This window comes from Tetrao urogallus (assembly GCF_951394365.1).
Source record: "Tetrao urogallus genome assembly, chromosome: 5".
Lineage (NCBI taxonomy): Eukaryota > Metazoa > Chordata > Aves > Galliformes > Phasianidae > Tetrao > Tetrao urogallus.
In genome coordinates, this window is record NC_136818.1 from 37361597 (window position 1) to 37378129 (window position 16533).

The window sequence follows — 16533 nt, forward strand, 5'->3', positions numbered from 1 at the left end:
CCACTCTATGATTCTATGATTTGTCATGTCTTACACTAGTTTTTCATACAAATAAACTGTGCCTACATTTCTCTCCTAGAGAAAACACTATGTATACCACTTAACAAATTCAAGTGCTGCCACTAGGTAGCCCAATTCCTAATAAAAGGAATTATGTTTCAGTGGAACGTCTGCTGAATGGTTATCCAAACACTTTCAATATTTTATCTATATTAAAACCAATATCATTGACTTTTTAAATTACAGTATAAGTTACAGCAATCTTAATATTTATAGATACAAGATTTTAGATGTCCTGCAAACCACTGACTAGAAACTTATCAGTTTGCTAACAATGGGCTGTAAACAATCAAAAACAGCAGCTACAGAGAGCCTAGCCTCACTCCCCTTTGCTCACTAACTGCTACTAGCCAGTCATTCTGTTTTTTCGCCCTGCAACTGCTCTTCATGGTGAGCACTGATGGGATGAGACAGAAGTCACTGAACCTGTGGGGAAAGTAGGCTACAGTTGGTCTTCAGAGCTGGCAAGGAGCCAGCTTGTGACTGTGAAGAGAGTTCAAGACAATCCATTATCATTTATGAAACAAAGTAAAATACTGAGAGGGGACTCACAGCCCTTGGTCTCTGAAGGGAAAACACTGAGAGAGGAATCCGCTATAGTTGTGCCATGATGGCTTTTTAGAAATGCACTTGGCTCTGCTCTGCAGAAAGAGAGAACCAATTCTGTCGAGAGAGAAGCACAGAGCGAGAGGCTGGAGCATCCCTTCAGGGTGGCCGCAGCAGCTGTGCTGAGGGGCACATCTGGCTGGAGTGCACAGCAAGGTGGGACCTCCGGGGAGCTTGGCCTGATGGCTCAGTGCAAGGCAGAGCTTTGGAGAGCTGCCTATCGTCTATGTGATTACTAACATGCTAAGTCAGCTCATAATTAATACAAAAGTTCTTCATCTCACGCAAAAATGCCAGAGCTTCCACTCAGATAAGACGCCCCTGCATCCACATGACTTAAAAGATGTAAGTATGTAACCATGGATTTTTAAAAATGTAGGCACCTAAATCAACTGACACGGTATACAAAAATCAATGGAAGTTAGACACAGCTATAAAAATTGGACCCAGACTTCCCAGGTGTATTTATTTAGGTTGTATGGGGATAGGTGGGCAGGGTTTGATGGCAGGCACTTACACTGCCCAGCCTGGGGCTCAGCAATGCTCACAGCAAGGGAAGATCAGCCCCTGGCACAAGTCCACTCCCCAGCAAAGGAACCAGCCCTCTTACAGCCAGCGAGGGTGTCTATGCCACACTACAGCCTTCTGTGAAGATAAAACCCTTAGCAGATCAGTCTTGGTGTGTATTGATCCCATATAAAAGTCACTATTGTTGAGATTATAGTAATTCTCTGTTTAGTTCCCTGATTAGTATTTTATCATTTCAAGCAATAACAATAATTTTAAACAGTATTTCATGCACTTTCTATCACAAAGATTAGTAGTCGATGCTTACCTACATTAATGCTGTACTAATAATGGAAATTACAGTATGATCTCTAAACACAAATGCTAAATGCTGGTGAGCATTTCTACTTGAATATATGGAAGGGATGAGGATGTGGGCGGATGCACTACAAACATCTACATACACTCTGACTGTGGGAAACAAGTTTGAAAAAAAAAAAAAAGATGAGGATTCACAGAAAGCACAGAGTTATCACCTTGAATCATACTGGGGAAGTGGAGAGGAATAGCTGCAAAATAATTTAAAAGCAAATGGGAAAAATTAATATAAGATAATTAGAGGCAAGCAACAGAAAATATCAATAATAAGCGCAAAGGAAAAGTATCAATCAGAAAAAAAATAACAAAAGTAACATGTTTGAAGTTCAGCTTTAAAAATGATTTGGCTTTTGCTTCGCATATCACAAACCATGACATAAAATACACCACTCATGAAAAAAAAAAAACTATCTGAAGGGAAGTTTTCATTTCACTGGTCAGCACAAATCTGTAACTTCTCTGAGAAACACAGAAGTTCATGGAATAGTGAAAAGCATGTGAGATTTACTCAGGTCAACAGAGAATTTACTTTAAAAGAACTTCTTTGATTCCCAAAACAAGTTTCACTGTGTGATGTAAAATCAGGTATTGTGCTTTTCTATAGTCGTTTATTTTCCAAAGTATAGCTTATAAAATATGTATGGCAGAATATCTGAAGGGAATATCAACCTTTGCCATTCATGACACTGCTTTCAAAAATAAATTCTCTCTCTAAAAAGGTTGGAATAATTAACTTGAATATGACACTTTGCAAGACTGGATCATGCATTTTTGAGTTTCTCAGTTTGGGAGAGAGTAACACATTCATTTCTTTCTTTGGGCTCAGGAAATCAAGGAGTTTAAAAGGGCAATAAGAAGAGAGCACAGCCACAATTTGACTGGGAGGTCACAAGAAGGCTCACATCTGAGAGCTGGAGGTCACCATGGTGAAGTGGATCTACCCTTTCAGAAGCTTCACAATTCACAGCATATTTTAATGTCTTATTTACAATGGACTCTGTTCAAAACATGCTGGCAAAACAATTTACCTGCACCCAGAAAGAAAAACATTGAATACTGTCTTGGCTTAAAAAAAGGAAAAACCAGAAGAGTCAAAATTACTGCCAGCACTTCCTTCTCTCTTCCCCTTTCACTGATATATTGCTGGATACACACAACCTGCTGCCCCAAATTCTCCTTCTGCCTGAGTTTAGAAATGGGAAGAAACATCGATGCTCTCTTCTGGCAGCAGGTGCAAGGGGAAAGGAGCTAGCTGAGGCAGCAGGCTGCAGAAGGGTGGCCCCACTATGGCATGCTGCAGGCTCAGGAGAATGAGGAATGCGGAGGGCAGTGAGGTCAGGCTTCAGCCACAGGGTGACCCCGACCCCAAGGGCTGCTGGCAGCTGGGGAGCCAGCTGTCACATTTCTGCCTGCGGGCACAGAACAAGCAGGGACCAGGTGAGGGGACTAAGCAGGAAAGGAGTGGATTTTCAGAAAAGAGAACTCATGTTTTAATGCCTCTCAGAAATGCCAAGGTACTGGAAGATGCAAGATGAACATCTGGCGGTTACCCCTAGATGAAGATAATGGGGACAATCAAACAGTACCATATTATCATTGGAGATCATGATAGAAAACGAGCAAAAAGGTTTTTTGGTTTTTTGGTTGTTTTTTTTTTTTTTTTTCCCAAGAAAGCAACTGAGTCTCAGTATCATTTCAGGTGGACTTTATCCATAAAATGTGACAGGTCAGAAAAGCCACACTTGGTGGCAGTGTTTCGGTGTTTGGATTCTCTCCCTTACCATCTCCTTTCTCCTCTGCAGCCCCATAGTTTTCTGCACAGCTGCAGGTCTGCAGGCCTTCCCCTCCAAACAGCAGCCTTAGCTGCAGGCATTAGCAGGGACTCTCAAGTAGTTAATGCAAAAGATCCCATGTCCACAGACTGTATGTTTTGAAGGGCTGGAAGCATTAATGAGCACATTGAACAAAGTGGTTCTAGAGGACCAGCAGAAGGCAAACATCAGCTCTATTCTGTACCAGGAAGAAGAGCCAGAAAATTTTAGGCCATCATTCTAGCATTGATTACTGCAAATATTCAGGAGTAAATTATCCAACAATCAATTTATGGGAACAATGACAACCAATGTATAGGAATATAGGAATAATACAGCGATTAGAACTCAACTACCATCAACAATTCTCAAAACAAGAAAAAGCCAAAATATTTGCTGCAAGAGTAACATACATCAAATTGAATCAACTATCTTCTTTTACAGGGCAACTTATCCAGTGATGCATGGAAATTCTGTATTTGTACTCCAATAAGCATGTGAAGCACAGTACATATAAGTGCACAAACACTTAACAAACAGCCTCAGAAGAGCTACCCTTTATGTTTTCCTGCCAAACTGAAAGGAAAATTCAAGTGAGGATTTCACTGCACTGTCCTGGGCCAGGCCAGGCACCAAGCTAGTGTCTTCATTCGTGATTTGAGCACTAGACAGAAAGGTCTGAATAACACTTTGGAAAAGAGGAGCAAAATTAAAAGCCATCTTGCTAAAATGGGTTCTGATACCAGCAATCTAAAATACAGTAAAGGTAAGTACAAATAGAAGAAACCAAACACATAAGCACAAAACATAGTAAAAAATACCTAGATTGCAGAACTTCAGAAAGAAACTAAGAAATGCTTGCAGGTCAAACATGTCTACTAACAGAAGCTGCAATTACCAAAACATTAAGTGTCACTGTGGGACTCCTTAGGACTAGCTGTGCCATGTGTCAGACACAGAAGTAGCAATCCTATCCTAGTCAGTACTGATGATGTCTCCTCTTTGGAAGCCTGATGCCCAAACTGGTTTAGAAACAATCAATCATCAAAAAGAGAGAGGCAGGGGATGCCTGCAAGAATCCCGTGGTGTGCAGGAAGCACCACCTAGCAAGACCTGAAATATTACAATTTACAAAAGAGAAGAGAATGTTCCATTTTTTTCCATTTTATGTTCCACAACATAAAATATTGTAAAGAGACTACTAAGATACTGTACTCCACAAATACCAGTGATAAGACAAGAAATAGGCTTAACTGGCAAAGAGACTTTGAATATCAAGGAAAGAAATATTGTAACAGACAGTGAGACAAAGAAGCTAGAAGACCATAGATCTTAAGTGGCGATGAAGAAATTGATCATATTTCAGGAATGGGTTGCTTTCATTTTATCCTGCCATAAAACAAATGGGTGGCCTGCGAGCTCTCTGAGGTCCCATGGAAGGTCATATCCTTCCATGCTTACAGGCTTCAACTTTTCATTATGAAGCTACTGATATTTCAATTCTAGCACTGAACATACGCAGTGTTTTAGTAAATCAAGACCTCGAACCCCACCAATGCATAGTTCCTTTCAGCTCAAGCAGGTGTTTATGCTTATTGTGGGCCTGTGCCTTTAGGTCTGTGGGACTTATTGTTACCTTGGAACTGAAATTGTTTGGTTTGTGCTGGAGATATTTTCATTTTAAGAATGTAATTAGTCACAAAGTGGGGAAGTAAATTAAAAAGATATGAAACTTTATGCCCTGATCCTGAAAATTATACAATCAAGATTTATAGAGGACACTCTTATATGCAATATTATATTCAGCTACATATTTATTTGTAAATTTTTATAACGTGCATTCCAAAATTACTCCTGTTGCATTTAATCAGGTTTGTGTGCTACTGCCAAGAAGCACTGTCAGCACAGTAATGATTCTTGTATAAATGACTGAAGTCAAACCATGTATTTTGGAGAACAGACAGGAGTATAGAGACATATATAAAACATGAAATTAAAGCCCCTCATTCTTCCTGTAACAAAGAACAAAAGGCATTAACGCTATGACTTCATGCTTCAAATAATTTAATATAATTCAAACAAAATCACCTTACAACACTTGAAAGCATAAGCAACAGAAAAAGCAAAACATGACTATTAAAGAGAAGCCTGTGGGATTACCACGTTTTTGGCATTCAGAAAATAAATGCAGACGCAAAGTTCTGGTTTGATAAGCAACAATTTAGCCTGACTCCTGTTATTAAGCACCCACGTTGAAGCCAGTGTGAATTTTGCCACTGGCTTCAACTGGAGCAAGAACAGGCATGTCATCAGCCATCACAGAACACCATATTCTTCATCTAATACATTTCCACATTTAAACATAAAGGAAACCTGCTAAATGACCTACCCAGAATGGATGGGACTTGAAACAAGGTTAACATTGTCCAAGGTGTCTGCAGCCCAGCTGTAGTGTCTGAGAGAATCAGAATCAAACTCCCTCTGAAACGTCAGGTGCTTTAAAAAAAAAAACAAACAAAAAAACAAACGTAAGATGTAAAACACTTGTCTTAAATACAAGCTTATTAATATAATTCCCTTACATTTAGATCTGTCCCCTTTCCTATAGCCAGTACCCTAGGTGTTAAATTACTAGAAATTCCTGAATAGAAATATGGAACCCAGAGAGAAATTTATCTCATGTCTTCAAACTTCTTTTCAAAATTTCTTTTGCTAGCTCTCACCGGTTCCTTCAGTTACATGTACACCTCTCTTCAATCTGTATTGACACACGCAAAGTTAAAGACGACTGAAAAAATACTACAGATTGTACTACAATCATATGCTATATAAACAGGCAGCATATTATTCCCACAAGAAAATGCCACTGCCCAGATCCTTACTCGAGCACAACTTCTACCCGTACAATCAACATGGGCACTATCCTGGAGTGCCACCATCCCTACTCATCTGTATAAAAATAGTTATAACCCTGTGTAGCCCTGGCACACCAGTGCTCTAATTAAACTGTCTCATCTGACCGACACCGAGGCTTAGTTTGGTTCTGACTACTGCCTGTAGACATGAGCGCACGCAGGCTTCGCATGTCCTGCAACAAGGTCTCACTCTGTAAATCTTCTGTATAGCAAAGCCATTTGTGGCAAATATATATATTTTTGTCTTCTTTTTGTCATCCCCCCCTCTTCTTTTTTTGCCCTAGGAAATTAAATAAATCACATCTGTAAGTACTGTTAGATTATATTTCCAGGGCAATATGAAACCATTTATGCAACCACCATTAGAACTTATACAAATAAAACTAAGTCAAGATACTGCCATGCAACACACAGACCATCCTCCACCAAGATGGTGTTAAAAACATCAGTGTATCCTCCAGGCAGGTTGTTTTCTGATGACAGATAACTACAGGCTGATTTCTCCACTTTCTTTCTCAATACTGTGAAGACTAAAACCTCATGGGCCGTTTTCAAATTAATTCCATGACTACCACTCAAACCTGAGCCAAACACAAACGCACACCTCTGCAGAGAGGAGTTTTATAACTTTCACTTTTTAAAATTTTTGTTAATGTACTGGCATACAGAGGTATTGTAAACGTATTAGTTCAAATGGAAATGCCAGCATTAGTAGTAAATCTATAAAGCCAGTCATAAAAATCACAAGATACTTCTGTTCAGAAGCTTCCACAAGAAAAGCAAACAGACACTGATCTGTTGTTGGTCAGAACCTGCAACGTTCCTGTTACTTCTTGGAGACCTCATTGGAGCCTTCCAATATTTGAAGGGAGCATACAAATAGGAGGGGTAACAACTGTTTACGAGAGTGGGTGGATAGTGATAGGATAAGGGGGAATGGTTTTAAACTGAGACAGGGGAGGTTTAGGTTAGATATTAGGAGGAAGTTTTTCCATACAGAGAGTGGTGACACGCTGGAATAGGTTGCCCAAGGAGATTGCAGATGCCCCATGCCTGGAGGCATTCAAGGCCAGGCTGGATGCGGCTCTGGGCAGCCAGGTCTGGTGGCTGGCAACCCTGCCTGTGGCAAGGAGGTTGAAACTAGATGATCATTGTGGTCCTTGTCAATCCAGGCCATTCTATGATTCTATGATACTCTGGGGTTTGATACTCTTTGGACATTTCTTGCAATTAAATAAGCACCCCAGGCTTACTCCCACAATTGACAAGATTATAATTTACTGCTAATATCTGCAGGGGACAGCTTCACTTTATCATCTGTCCAACACTATAGCACGTTTTCGATGCCTCCTTCTTTTGCTACCTTAAGCTCTTTTATTAGGATCTTCTACCAGTCTTTGTACTGTGAGATATGCACTTGAGGCCTGATGGTTCAATCACAGACAATGGTAACAGGCAAACACACTGCTAAGTGTGGCACACATTGACCACAAAATACACCAAGAGATGTAACAGATAAAATTAATGCCATTTAAAAACAATGGTGATTAAACAACGGCACTGAATTTAATTAGCACTACTTTGAAAAATGTGTTATAATTCAGTTTAATGAAGACAGTTTTATAACTCCTTCCAGTAGAATACATGGGATGTGGATTTGTGGTACACTGTGGATTTCTGTTGTTCTAAGTCACCTAATTTTGTAAGAGCTCATACCAAGTATACAATTACTTTTTGACACCAGAGATGTTGGGATCTGGATGTAGTATCAGAAATTGTAAATATTTACATAAACAAACATAAATAAAAAATAGCACACCACATAGATTTTGTAAGACATGCATTAAAAAGGAGGAAAAAACAATTTAGTGTTTGTCATTCAGATGTCCATTGAGCTATAACTGTCCCTGCACTGAGGTCCAGGCATGCAAAAGCGTACAGAAAACACAGGATTGCATTTGCTGTAACAGATGAAAAATGTCAAAGGTTTATGAGCACTGTAGGGCCATATGATTTTTAAAGAAATACCACCTCTCTAAAACAATCTAATCTAGATAGAGATGCTGCTATCCCCACCTAAGTTGCCGTAAGTTTACTTGTATGTACACATAGGGCTCTTTGCTGTGTTCCTACAGGGTCTGTACATGAGGTGAACTTCTTTGGTGCATTCCTTTCCGACAGAGTGCATTCGAGTAAATCTTTGGGGCATATTTACAGCCAGCAAAAGCACAAAAACTGCAGCCAATAATTTTGGCAGAGAAACAGACTAATAAAAGCTAATGGCTGGACAAACACATCTTACACACAGCACACATCTGCTGATCTCATTCCGTTGACCTGCTGAGGTGTTGGATTTTCCAGGCAGGCAAAGAAATCTCCCAGTGCAAGCTGCAGTATGTATGAGCAGTCCAGAAGACAGTACATCATCTGTGATACCGAACTGCAAGATTTGTCCCGGGTTTGGTCAGGGCAAAGCATTCCCTACTTGGACTGAAGGAGATTAAATATGCATTGGTAGGGGGTGTGTTGTCGTCAGATGCAAATGCGTGTACTAAAATGCTGACAGTTCTGTTGTCAAGGATCCTGCTGGTTGCATAACCAAATATCCAGGCTGTGTAATATCACAGTTCAGCAAATGGAAGAATTTATGCTTCCTCCCAGATGAATTTATCCAGACAGAAGAGATTCAGCAAGCTGCTATGCAATGGACAGCCTGATTCATCGTGCCTGTGGCTGATGTAAATTATTCCATGGAGAATGTCGCTCAGATTTGGTCTGAGTTACAGTATCCATGGTAACGCACTAGGACACACAAATTTTAACTTTGCTCTAGCCAGGTTATGAGGCACAGTATGGCCTGGACTCAGCTTTCCCTGTTGAAAAGAATCAGCAATAAAGAACCAAGTTCAAACAACGAAGATTGTCTTCACTTCTTTGGCAGTTCTTAGAAAATTCTCTCAAACACCCAACCCCTCATGATAGCAGCCAATATCAGCAAAAAACAGTCTTAAATCTTCCTCACGTGACCCTTTTTAGACTTCCAAGTCTCCCAGTGGTCTGGTGAAGAAGCGGTCATGGGATCTTCTGATGCCACCTTAGCAGCAATTTGACAGTTGTCCATCTTTAACATCCTTTTATTTCTGGTAATATTAATTCCCTTTATCCTGAGAGCTGCTGTAATTAACTGTACATGCTTTACAACAGAAGAGAAGCCATTTATACAAATAGGTAATGGCTTGTTACTTCTTCTAAGCTATGTAATACCCCTCATACCCCGTATGAGCTTCCAGCTGGTCTTTTAAGATAAGGTTTTGACCCGCTGTGAACTTTGTTCCTATGACTTTCATAGATGGAACATGATTCTTCTTCTTCCTTTTCACTGTGAAAGCAGAGATTACTTGGAAACCCAGTAATGTGCAAAAGGAGGGATGGGAAGAACAAAGGCAGGAGTATTCTCCCTCTCCCAGATGCACTCTTCCCACTTCAGCCGAAGCATCATAAATTTTATCCAACTTCCTTTGATATGTTTAGGTTGACAACTTTCTTGAAGAACAAGAAAATTCCCAAGGACAAACTTATTTTTTTGTCAAGACTTCAAGGCTGGCAAAAGCCATAGCATAAAAAATGTTAACAGTGTCCCCTTTCTCAAGAAGATAATTCATTGTTTTATTGTTGTTTGTTTTCAGGGGAATCGTTTTACAAACCTCTTGAAAAAGCTTAGAACTAGGAATGACATTGTTCTCACCATTACCTTCACCATTTCTTGCTCTCTTGGATACAAGAAACTTGAAGTTTGTCTAAAAAATTAAGACTAACATAACATGCAAAATTAGACTGTTAAGACAGGCATCCAGTCTGACTTCATTTTGTATGACAGATTTGGACCGGAGTTGAAGTGCAATAATTGCACAACCACTGCTAGACAAAAACTAGAATTACAAAAATATGAAGATTAAAAATGCAAAGAAAACAGCCTGATCTCTACTGCTCAGCATTAATACTTTTAAGTGAAGAGGCACCATTGCAAGCAATTCTCCAGAAAGAATGGAGGTCCATAGCCATTTGTACAGAATGTGACATTTGCTCTAAGTTGAGCTACTGTATGCAATGGGGTGTTGCTGCAACCTCTCCATGCACAGAGAAGTCACTTTTCATTGTCAAGTTGTGTTTTGTAATAAAAGCAGGTTAACAATACACACTTTGAACAATGTTCTTTAGGAGTTATTTAGCACAGTGTTTCTTGTAGGTCTTGCTATTTGATCAAATGCATCATAGCTGCCATCAACTTTTATGATAATCCCGAAAACAACCAGAATCCTAAAACAAAATGTGTTCTCAGACTGGAGGGAAGGCTTCCCTCTCCTATGTTATGTCTATCACATCAGGAAGATTTAATGAAGGCTTAGGAAAAAGAATTATCAAAGGAATGTTAGGTTCTCAGACCTGAAGTACTATTACTGAGCTGGCTGTTATTGATCAAGGTTATTGAAGGCTTACGGCACTTCATTTGGAAGTAACGATCTAATAATACACAAAGGCTAATGCCTCCTATTGTATTATGTTGGCCCACGACATCAGAGCAGATGTTGGTGGGATGGTAGTAGAGGCTGAACTTTCCCACCAATATTCTGTCACATTTTGTTGCTGTGTGACAGATGGCAGCAGAGAAACAGTCATTTGACATCAAAGCATGTATGTGGTGAGCGGTGCATTTCAGCAGTGGTGACAGCAGTGTGAAAGACAAGCCATATTCCAGATGACCATGCACAGCTGCCACATCACAAAATGAAGAGTGTCTCGGTCACCTCATGTGCACAGATCAGTGGATTACAACCAATGAGCTGCATACAGAGCTGCATATCACCTTCAACGCATTGGAAACGATGGTGGCAAAGCTGGAATATTGCAAAGCTTTTGTCAGGTGAGTCCCATGAATGTGAACAGAAAGAACAGCATATGCAAGTTTGTCAGGACTTAGTCAACCAATACAAGTCTAAAGAGGGCAGCTGCCTGGACCACATCATTAACAGTGACAAGATGCAATGTCACCACTACAAGCCATACTCATAACAGCAATCCATGGACTGGCAACTGGTGAATTCCCCATTGAAGAAAAAGTTCAAGATGCAGCCCTCAGCGAGTAATGTTCACTGTCTTCTGCAATAGGGAAGAAATGATCCCTCTGGATGGATTTCCTGGAATCTGGACAAACCATCTACTCTGACCGCTACACTGCAATACTAAGGCTGAGGGCTTGAACTTTCAGAGTCAGGCCAGAAAAAAAGACAACCTTTCTCTTGCAACAAGAGAATGCCAGGCCTCATCCCAGTTTGAAGACCGTGGAGCATATTGCCAATCTTGGCTAGACTATTCCATCAGACCCACCAAATAGTTCAGATTTGGTACCTTCTGAGTTTCATCTACTTGGGTTCCATGAAAGATGGGCTGCATGGGCAATATTTTAGCAATAATGTCATCACAGCAACTGTCAAACAGTGGCTCACCTCCACTGGTGCAGATTTTTATGAGCGCAGCACGCACGCTCCTGCTCATCACTGGCAAATATGCATAGCTAATGGTGGTAACTACGTTGAAAAACAGTGTTTTGTAGCTGAGAATTTGCTCTATCAAATGAAAAACTGCTCTATCAAATAGTGTAATTGTGCTCTTTGTTGTAGGTTCCATGGAAATAAATAGGAGGCAGTACTTTTGGAGTGACTTATGTACATTTACTTGCTAAAGAGAGCAGAATTTATACCATGGCCAGAATACTAACAAAACTGTGTGCAAAAGCTGTAGTAGAACTGGACAATTTACACTACACTGGAACTAATACAAAAAAGATTTAAAAAGCTGGAGTCTCACCCCATGGACCCTTTCCCCTGTGAAAGTATTCTATCTACAAAACCCTGTGCAGGAATACTTGCCACTGCTGAATGGAACCCCTGCAAAATTGATAGCAGAAAATCTGTTTTCCGTTACAATCCATCTAATGCTTCTCTAGGACATAACAGTTCCACTCCACAGTTCTTTAACTCCTAAGTAAAAACTTTTCTGTGGGTTTTATCCAGCTTCCTAGCAGATCTCTGGCTTCTGTGATGAAGAAACTCATGAGTAACTTAACTGGATTTAAAAGTCACAAGCAAGTCCACCAAAAGCTAAGGAGCTCACAAAACAAAGCATATAGCACCCTATCACTTCCAGCATTAGCTTTTCAAAATACTTTCCCACACTGTAATCAGGTCAAAAGATTCTGTGTTTCTTTTATTAGTCATTGCATAAATGTTTGGAAGAGACACGAACTGGTTAGTGGATAATAGCTCAATCATTACAAGGCCAAATTTTTCCCAAGGGTGGAAAAACAAGGACAGTGGTTGGAGTCTTCTCCATATGGGCAGAATTGGCAAGACCCAATTCCTGGTCTCTATGGTGCAGACAAACGGTTGTTTAGTGTAAAATACATTGCTCTCAGCTTAACAAAGCACTGAAAATACACGTAACATTAATCTCACAGATACTCTCACCAACACAAAATCAAAGCCACAACATGGCAAACCCATGATTTCTTTCTTGCAGCTCTTCTCCTTTTTCAACAGTCAAGAGTAGTCATAGTCACTGCAAGCACAACTGAGGGCTGCAGATTATCATCCCCTACAACCACAGAGCACAAACACCTGGTGCCAGAGAGGCAGCACATACCTGATCCTTTGCTGGTACCAGCAGCTCTTCAATCATCATGCTGTCTCGGGCATAAGAACTTCTGTTCAGCGTGTAGGACCTATCCGAACTGAAGGAGCGGAGGCTGTTGTATTTACCATTTATCATAGAAAGTGCAGATGACAATGAGATGAACAAAAAATAAAAATAAATTAATACATGCAACTTCCAGGGATAGATGAAAAAATATACATACTATATGAAATAAATACAAGGGAAAAATGGAGTAGTAAGTACTTAACTGTATTTAAATATTTACTTGCCTAAAATATACATAAACAAACTGAAACAGATGTTTACTGCTTAGGTAGCAATGCTATGGCGTAAGAATAAATCCAGAAAAGTGTATTTGAGGATTTAGATGAATTTTTGCAAATGCCTTCAAGCCCTAATCCTGCAACAAGACACATAAGGGCAGGTCCTAGTGGATCTGTGGGTAGTTTATAGTGCCTGCCCACACTGCTGAGTCAGGTTCAACTAAATGCAAGTTTTATGTGGTGGTGTTCTCTCTTTGTGGCTGAACCACTTTGACTTTGTTGTAAACACCCTAGTTAGTCACTTAGGAGAAGAAAAAAAAAGAGAATTTTGAAATAAATTAAAAAATTATTTCTTAATGATTAAATACGGATTCCAATACTTGGGGGATTGTTTTGTGCACGTTAGATTATTCAGAAATTAATGATTGCTCTGAATGTGTTGCAATTAAATCAATGTTGAAGCGTGTTACACTTAGCCCTGGAAGATACATTATGGTATGTGCTAAAAACATGCTGCAGGCCTAGACATGCTCACTACGTGACAAAAAATAAAGTAGTATAAAACGTGAATTAATAAAAAGCAACATCCAACAACATGTTACACCTTTAAACTAGCAACACTGTTCAGACTCAAAACTCTACAACTCATTTCATGCACTTGGTAGTTGTTAACAGAACTTTTCTAGTCCTTGGCAAACATTTTTCCTTGTGCTGGAAGCAGAACCAGGATTTTTATTACATTCTCTAGGCATACATTAAGCAAACTCTCCACATGACAAAGGGTATAATGAAATCAAGTTACATTTGTTAGAACAACAAACGGATATTCTCTAAGGCTGAGCAAACTCTTCCCACCCTCTATCCCCTGCCCCAAAAGAAAAGCATGTGATTTTCTAATGCTGAATAAAATGAAGATGAGCAATGGCAGCAGCAGGAGGATGTAACACGATGCCATGCCTTCTTACCTGACTTTAGGACTAAAGCAATTTACAGTGGAAAAGAAACAGGAGAAATAGAAAGCAAAGAATCAGACGGGAAAAGCAAGATGTTATGGCTTGGATGGCTTATATATTTAATGTGTTTATTTCTTAATGTTACACTCAGAATCAGTAGTAAGGTATACTCTCAGAATACTTTTCACCGAACAAAAAAAACACTGCTGTTTATCTCCTCTGAGCATAACATGTGTGCAATGTAAAACATGAGTTACGCAGCAACAAATAATAATGGCACTGCTAAAATCAGAAGCATGGAAATATTAGGTTTCTCTCAAAGAAAACTCTCAGGTTTATCTAACAGACTTTGACCATGAAATTCTGCTCTCCCATTTGCAGAGTGAGAATTTAGACCTCTGCATGAAGAGCAGCATAACGAGGAGGTGTCCTGTAAAGCAGAGCACCCATCTCTGTACACTGGCCTCACACTCTCCTCTATCCCTTACAAACTGACCACATCATATAGTGCTGTCTGATGACCTTGTTCATGCCAGCTCATGTTTAAAAGCAGCACATCAGCTTTGCTAATTAACTGTACAAAGACATCAGATTCTCCCTTCTGTTCTAGTTGATGAACATTTAAAAGCATTTTGGCATTCTCTGTGAATGTATTATCACAAAAATTCTTATTAACTTACCTAAAAATTGGAAGTGAAGCAAAACATGGCTGGGTATTACTAAAGAGCAAATTTGCAAGGCATGCTTGCATTTCTAATGCAACCATAACAAACAAGATTTGAGGAGCAGACATCGAGGCTTTACCTTATGGGAGTTGCCATTCACTGTTAGACAATGAACTCACTTTTTAAAACAGATCTTTAAACTACAGTACAGGAAAAAGTCCTCAGGGCTCCAGCATATGAGGTTTAATTATTAGCTCCGGTACAATTCAACTGTCAGTAAACACACTGCAGATCCACAGCTATGGAATTAATCTGTCTTCACACAGCTTTACTTGTTTTGAGCAATGCACAGTGCAGGCTTTAGCAAGATTTAAAGAAGAAACCTACAACGTTGATCTACAAACACGTGAGTTTGAATCAACTGTAGTCAGACGTTATGTTAACTCTACAATGTTTTATTCGGTTCAGGGAAACTTTGGCCTGCTTTACGCAACACAATCTGTTTCCAGTCACAAGAAATCTGACATCAGATTTAGGGTTCACCTCACCTTATCTTTCTGCGAATTCTTGGACCAACTTTCTTTAATACTGACTATCTGTCTGTTTATTCACTGGCACCCTTAAAGAAATAAAAGCACCAAAACAGCAAAATGATTTAATTCAATTTTTCTGGCATTTACATTCTTTGGCTAAATCGGTCCATCAAGGAATACTCAAACGTAAGCACTAGTCTGAGGGTCAGTAGTGAGAAGAACTCAAATATCAGTGGTGGTGCTAGATCAGTTTCTAGACCAGTAGGAAACTCGCAGTGAGGAGAGGCCTGGAAGATGCTCAGAGAACAAGTAGATACCAGAAAAAATGAAGTTAGTTTTCTGTATCATTGCCATAAGAAGCCAACATGAACAAAGATTGTGAAATAAAACAGCAATGAACATATGCTTTAAAGGCACGGTATTACCATAACACGGAAATACACCCCGTCTGCTTCATTTCAAAATAGACTCTAGCTTTGAGTGAAAGAGAGTGCTTGGTTGGTAACAACTTGTAACTGTGGTGACACACAAACACAAGAAACAGCAAATACAATACCTGGCAGAGCGGGCTCCCAGGCTAAAGCCCATGTAGCCTTCAGCAGGCAAAGAATCATCGCCCAACTCTTTTAGATCCTGGGGTCCAAGATATTTGTCCGTGTCACCTGTCATTGCATCCTCACCTGCCAGAAGAAAAGCCAAGCTGAAATCAGCAGCTGCTTGTCTCATAAATGTTTGTGCACTTACTAATTTATAACACCCTCCTTGTGCTTGCCAGCAAGTAAGCAATCCCATCAAGCCTACTTTCCCTAAGGCTTCTCCTGTGCAGACTGTCAATTATCCACCCTCTGAATGGGCCTGAGAAAATAATTTTATTGGGGGCAAATATAAAAGGCAAATCTGCACGTTGACATAAAATCAATGAAGTTATACACAGGATGACTTTTGCCCAATTACTTAAGCAAGCTAAAGGGATCTTCTGTACTTTGAACCATCCCACTCAGTTTTGCTTTCCTTACCAAAAGGCTGAGCTGACAAAGTTGGGTCTCTGACACTAAGAAACCAGCTGTGAAGGCTGCCCACTTGCCCATCAGTACGGAACTGTGCAGGAATGTGAACGGATGCAACTGAAGA

The 16533-nt window shown here is 39.9% G+C and overlaps 1 protein-coding gene across 3 annotated transcripts in view; it reads right to left on the reverse strand.

Annotated features, from left to right (window-relative positions):
* Positions 1 to 16533, reverse strand: part of ANK3 (ankyrin 3) — a gene marked incomplete at both ends in the record, with an annotated part of 196778 nt that overhangs the window by 55124 nt on the left and 125121 nt on the right. For all 3 annotated transcript variants that reach the window (XM_079535979.1, XM_079535980.1, XM_079535978.1), the window contains 3 exons: positions 5752 to 5858; positions 12977 to 13079; positions 15959 to 16082. In XM_079535979.1, the coding sequence (XP_079392105.1) occupies positions 5752 to 5858; positions 12977 to 13079; positions 15959 to 16082 (334 nt within the window). The remainder of the gene's footprint in view (positions 1 to 5751; positions 5859 to 12976; positions 13080 to 15958; positions 16083 to 16533) is intronic.